Source organism: Cryptomeria japonica, chromosome 7 (genome assembly GCF_030272615.1).
Source record: "Cryptomeria japonica chromosome 7, Sugi_1.0, whole genome shotgun sequence".
Taxonomy (NCBI): domain Eukaryota; kingdom Viridiplantae; phylum Streptophyta; class Pinopsida; order Cupressales; family Cupressaceae; genus Cryptomeria; species Cryptomeria japonica.
In genome coordinates, this window is record NC_081411.1 from 722,727,847 (window position 1) to 722,734,743 (window position 6,897).

Here is a 6,897-nt window from a genome sequence, read left to right on the forward strand (position 1 = left end):
TATTCCAATTCATAAATTAGGTATTGGTTTTGGCAAATCTATTCAGATCGACCACTTTGCAAATACCATCTTCAATTTTTTGAATAACTTCTTCAACTAAGAGGCATTGATCACTAAATATCCTCCTATTGCACTCTTTCCAGATGTGCCAAACCAGCATCAAAGAGGCAATTGGCCAAAAATCTTCACAAGAATTATTTTTAACTCTACACAGCTAATTGAGAAGAAATTTCATGAGATTAGCATGTCTTGGGGAGCTCCAACCAAGGAGGATTTAGAGCTAGTCCCAACACCTTTTGGCAAAAGGACAAGATAATAAAAGATGGTTTGTAGATTCCTCATTTGCATTCATCATCATCGCAAGGTAAGGATCAAACTCATGAACTAAGGGAGGATCCGGTATCACGGAAGTCTACATCAAAAAGAAAACATGGAAAGAGGACTTTGTTATTGAGGGAAGCACCAAAGGGAAGGCACTATAAGGCAAGGGTGGAGGTCATCGACATCAAGGATGAGATCATCCTCACGGAATAAAGATCAACATCAAGAAGGATCAACATAGAGGAGTTCAAAAGGATGAAGAATGAAGCCCAAGATTCACAAGAGCAAGCATAGAAATGCACGATCTAAAAAGAGAAAATTTTCACAATCTTGAATTTCCTTTGGAAATCCAAGTGAATCCAAGAGCCATTGCCAGTATAGCTAGAAGAGCTAATCAAAGTTGAAGGATAAACTTGAGCAAAGTCATCATCGATGCAGTTTGATTGAGCTTGGATAATGGTGAGATGTTCAAGAAGAGACATGCCTCCATCACCTACTTTTGTGATGAGTTACAAGGATCAGCTAGCTGAGGTTGCGCACAATCATCACTTATCCAATCATATTATCAAGATGAGGCGTCCAAGTTCAATGCACCTGACTCATCCATTAAGGGGACAACTTCTACATGTGGGCACAAACTTCAATGTACCGACTCTCGCCATTCATTGGTCAATTATTCAAGGAAGGATATGTGTCTTATAAATGTAATTTTATCATTGGTCAAGCATTAAATGCTTTGTAATGTGTTTAACAAACTCTAATTAGGGTTTTCTATCTCTCAATCTTGGCTATTGATGGGGATTTGATCTTGGCCACTCATTGTAAAGAGAGCATTATATAAGGCTCACTCTCATTTGTAAAGGTTAATAGTGAATAGTGAATAGTTTAATAGTAGGTTAATAAGCATTAGATAGCAAGCGAATAGTTAGAGTAGAATAGGAGGAGAAGGCAGAAATTGTCGCCAAGCTTGTAAATAAACATCCTTTTCATTGAAGATATGGTGGAATGTGTTGTTTCTTCTACATAATTGCATGGTTTCTTGTTGGATCCTCATGTTAGATGATGATAATTAGATGGATGGAAGATCTTTGTGCACGATTGATGGTGAAGCTCCTATGTTCATACTACTAGTATTTCATTGATTGTGAAGCATCTTGCGTAGTAAACTGAACTCGTTTATCCAAGCTTAACTTCAATTGCTACTTCTTCATTGATATGCATCATCTTGATGGTTTCTATGTTCGTGGTGGTGATTTGAACATCATATGCTTACCTCGGGAGATCACACTAAATTTTGTGGAGTTGTTGCTTCACATGGCAAAGTCTAGTTGAGTTTCACCAAAGATTGTCCATTGCTCTTGCATTCTTAGGATTAGATCAGTTTCCTAAACCCCTTTATCCTTTTGCTCTTTTTTCCAAATAAAGTAAAATTTCACATTCCAGCAATATTCAAGCATTCAAGTTCAATGTAAGTCCCCCCTTGTGATTCCAGCAAAATCACATCAACCAATTGAGTTATCCACACTCATGACTTGACAATAGAAACCTTGGAGTCATCTCGGTTGATCATATAATTTAGCATCCGAGGAGATTTTAATCAAGAGAGGATAGAGTGCGTTTGGTATTTTATTCTATGTTGCATTGTGCATAAAGACACATGAACAATGACATTACCATTTCTTGTACTTGGCAAAATATTGAATACGTTATCCACACTCATGTAGGCAGCAGGAACATCCACAAATCTCTTACATTGTTCTTGTTTGCTTAAGTCGTTAATTGAAGAGAACATTATTGGCTGACTTGGAGGATGCACCAAATAATTTATATTTATTCATTTTATAATTTATTTAATCAAAGGGCTAGTTGCTCAGTTACCTATTAAAACATTATTATGTTGATTGAAGGGTGAGTTAACCAATAACCTGTGAGGATTTTGTTCTGACCGATAATATAGTTATATGGCTGCCTTCTGGAAATGCATGTCTCCAAGTTCTTTTTTTGTTTTTTGTTTTAGATTTAACTAGTGAGGGATTTTTAACAGGGCCCACACTCTGTAGTCTGTACAATACAACACATCATCCACTAAGGACCAATAAGGTCAACAACCGATGTCCATCATGGGACTTGGACATGGGGTCACTTTCTTAACATTGAACATGCTAACTGCTGCACCATGTGCTCACGTACCATGTATCCAAGGGTTGTTATGATGCAGCCTGGGAGTTCTGAATCTTTTAAATGCTTTCTGTTTCAATAAATATAGCATTTTTTTAATGGACTTTTTTGTAGGGTATGTTAGTTGCTTTTGGTTATTAGGTGTACGATTGTGCTGACATTGTGACTTTTGGAAAGTTTAAATTTTTTGTTCAGTGATCCTTTTGGCACTAGCAGTAGTTTTAAACACTAAGCTTCCAATTGAAGGCTTGAACAAACAGCAAAAGAGGAACATTTGCGACTGTAGGCATCAACACTCTTTTGCAAGGGGGGGATCAGTAAAATATCTGTGTAGGTATTTGTGCCTTTATGCAGATAAAAAATGACTACTATAGGCAGGGAAGTGATTGTTCTGAGAAGTAACTCTTGAACGGTGTTAATAAGGAAACATATTGATTGAGCTTATATATGATTCCTCCTGAAATTAATGAAGTCCAGGAAATGTTCATAATGTTAAGGATCATGGGGTGAAAGTTTGTCTCCAAAGGATACAAGCCCTTTTATGGTATTTTTACACCTTATGTTGATAGCAATGATACACACTAGTTTAGATGGACAATTAGAGAAACCTGCCACTTTATTTATTGTCTCCCTCAGTCATTTTCATCAAGCTGTCGTAAATAGGGCACTCGATGTAGCAATCTAACTTAATTTTTGGGTCAGGATTTGACAAATTATGATAGTTGGCAATAGGAAGGGAAGATCATTTCTTTTGCTATGAGGAAATTTCTACTAATTTATGGGGACTTGAACTGAGGCATATAGCTCTTTGTCATAGGCACTTTAATTTTAATTTTGCATGAGGTATAAGTTTCAAATAATAGGGCTACTGAATGCCATCTCTATTTATAGCTTATTGAGAGATGTCTATTTCTGCTTGGGAGGGACTTTACAAGTTGGGTATTTTGAATAGTTGTGCCAAGCAAAATGCTTTCTTGATGTATCAAGGTACTTTATGGTCTAGGACACCTTTTTATTATTAAGTTGGATGAGTTGATTGGGAGGGAGAGCAGCAGGTCTAAACTATTTAAAAAGCAGATGCTATGATGCTATTGCATATTTTTGCATGCCATTTTTTAATTAAAAAGACTTGGCTTTCTCAACATGTCTATGAATCGTGTATATTCTGGACAAAGAAATACTAATGGACTTCAGCTTTGTATCTTGGTAGTGCCCTTCCTAGGAGGAATTGAGCACAGTGAGTCCCTGTCATATACCCAAAACCCCTGGAGGGTCATGGCAATCGAACAATCAACATTAGCAATTTGCAGCTGAATTGTGATCAGGAATATCTAGAGGACAGAATGAGAAGGCAAATAGTGGTCCTATCTCATGAATTCCCATGCAAGAACATTATCCCTCTTATATATATGGATAGGAAACTTAATATGCTTCTTTCTCAAACACTGAGGAATGACAGTGTCATTATGTTTTGGGATTCTGGAAATATTGATGTCCTTAAAGGCAGCAGCTATAACTAATCTTTTAAATTTAAGAATGATTTGGGGTGCAATTAGAATGGGTGAAGATATATTTTTGCAACTAGCATTTATGGAGGTCATATTTTATATCTAGATGTTTGTAAATTTTTTGCTTGTCTCATCCTATTAATTATGTTTATTGGCTAGTTGCTTTTACTGAATGGTGTTAATATTCTAAATGTAAAATTCTAGCTTGTAGTTGTTTGAAAGAAAGTGTGTTCAAAACAAGATTAGAGATTGTCATGCTTTGATGATGACTAAATCAAACTCTGAGGTTCTGCCACTGATGTAAATGAGATAATCTGAAGCTGTCAAAACATACATTTTCACCTTTGGTAAAGAGCGGAGTGTTAAATCTGACATTCTGGTTTCCTATGGTAACTTTGAAGCATCAGTAAATTCAATTTGAAACTTTCCTACATTTAGTTGTTGAAAACTGGAAACTCACTAAAATATGTGCCTCCTTGCATATATTTACAGGAAGGTATTATATTGTAAACTCACAGGTCCAAAATTCTTGCAGTTGCAGAAATTTATTGCAATCTATAAATCTTTAATCTTTGCTCGCTCCTTTGGTTCTGATAGGAAATAATCATCAGAGAAATTCATATACTTTTCTGCAGACTTTCCTCACCATATGGATGCCAATATTTGTTCAGTAGGGTTTTTCATACTGGGAAATCAACCTTCAATAATTTAGGGATTTGAGAATAAATTCTGTTTCTAAATTGACTTACCTTTGAAGATGGAACATTTGACTCTCTCAATTTACTGTATCATAAATATTGTATTTAGAGGAAATTAAGTAAATACTGCAGTTTGTCCTCATTGGCATCTTTAGTATAAAACATTTTATCTAGAAATTCTTTTTGTCAATTTACTTCATGTGCCAAAGACTATTCTTTTCTATTGATTCGGCTATTGATATTTACAAATATCCTTGATAAAATAGGAAATTTATTTATATAGTCTCTAATTGGTCCTGTGCTTTGCTTGCTTGTAGTGCTCAAGTGATTCTCGGGCTGAAAGTCACCAACTCAGGGAGCAACAGCAAGTACATACTCTTCAAAATGAGTCAAGAGCATCTGCTCAGTCTGGAAAACATGAACTTGGTGAGGTAGAAGATGAGGTTTTTTCAAATGAAAATAAATCAGCAGTATGTAATGTACAATCTATGGAGGAATATGAGAGAAAAGATCTCAAAGATACTACTGGCAAAAGCATTTTAAGCTTGGAACAAGTGTCTTTGCCAAAAGTACTTGGTCAAGGCACAGTTCATAGTAATAAAGAAGCAGAAAACCTTTATTTATCATCTTTGGACAGTCCAATCAAGGGTGGTTCATCTCTTTACAAGGCGGATTTACAAAAGAACGTGGAAAAGTCAAATGGTATTGAAGATAGGAAATTCCATACGAGTGATGTGAAAAATAGTAAGGAAACAAATTTAGTGGTAGGAAATGATATTAGAGCAGGGCCTGTTAGATTTGAAGCTGCAGCAGCTGAGGCTGAGCTAGATGCTCTTCTTGATGCTCTGGACAAACCCTCTAATGTTGGTATGTTGGAAGTGCGTGGAACAATATCAGATCGAATATTTACAGAAAAGTCATTATATAAGGATAAGCAGCCTTTTCAGGATCAATTACAAGGTCCTACTAATATTATATCCAGGAATAGCCATAGTTTGACTTTGGATAACACACACTCTAAAAATGTAAATAGAGGGCATCAAGTGGACACGGCAAAAAATACATCAGGATCAAAGTCCAGAGTTGCAACTCTTCTGACTCCCAAGTTGAGCACATTTAAGGATGCTCCAAAGGTTGTAGAGGATGACTTTGATGCATGGCTGGATACAATTTGAACTTCCAGCAAGTAACCTTATTATTGCCTGTAAAATATTTAACATGTTTTTATTCTCTTAATTAGCAAAAAAGTTGAATTTACAGGCATATATTTCATAATTTTAGAAATCTGTTTTAAAATTTGCTTTGACTTCTTGTATAGTATATTTTTCTCTTTTTTTGAATTGCATAAACCAAACTGTAGGAATGAGCCCCATTTAACTCTTTTTTTCATGCATATAGCCTAAGTCACAAGGTTCGAATTCGAATTCAAATTCGACAGCCCTGAAATTCGGATGAAATTTGACAAGGGAAAAATTCGATAAAAAATTCGGATAAAATTCGCCTTCTATAATTTTGTATATTTTTAAATATATGTATACTTCTAATAATTTATCAGAATAGCAACCCTTGTTGGAGAAAATCCGAGGGTGACCCAGCAGTTGCAGACACCCATGACCCAATAGATACAAAACATATACAAAGAATACCTACGACCAGCTGAGTTGTGTTTAGAGGCGGATAGCAGTGCTTTATCGATTAAATTCGATTAAATTCGATTTTTTTTTATAGAAGTTTGAAATTCGATTAAATTCAAACCTCATCCATGAAAATAGTCGTATCCTGTGACTTAGCATATAGCATCCTTACAATTTTATTTGTGTTCCTTCTCATTCAACAATAGAAACATAATGTTAATGCCTTTGGATCCTGCTTGATACTCGAGAGATTTCTTTTGCACCCAGTTATTGTATTGTTTATACTTTATTTCTTTCCTTGGAACATAAGTGTAAGAGTTGGGCATGATCATAATTTGCTGGGTATGTACTTCAGTGTCCAATTAAATTGCATTGCTCCAATTTAGTTTGTGATTGTGTTGTTCTTTAGGTAAAGGGTGCACAATTTGAACATGACATTTGTGTTCTATTTGATCTTGGGAACCACACATTAGTGTTTCCTTGAAGACTATGATTGACTTTGAAATAAAGCAATGCTTAGGTTGTAGAAAAGTAACTTAAAAAGCACTGGATCACAAG

At 35.5% G+C, this 6,897-nt stretch overlaps 1 protein-coding gene across 1 annotated transcript in view; it reads left to right on the forward strand.

The window, feature by feature from the left end:
* LOC131068819 (uncharacterized) overlaps window positions 1-5,962 on the forward strand; it is a 49,498-nt gene extending 43,536 nt beyond the window's left edge. The window contains exon 4 of the mRNA XM_058004095.2: window positions 5,023-5,962. Within this exon, the coding sequence (XP_057860078.2) occupies window positions 5,023-5,880 (858 nt within the window). The 3' untranslated portion in view covers window positions 5,881-5,962. The remainder of the gene's footprint in view (window positions 1-5,022) is intronic.
* Window positions 5,963-6,897: the final 935 nt, after the last annotated feature.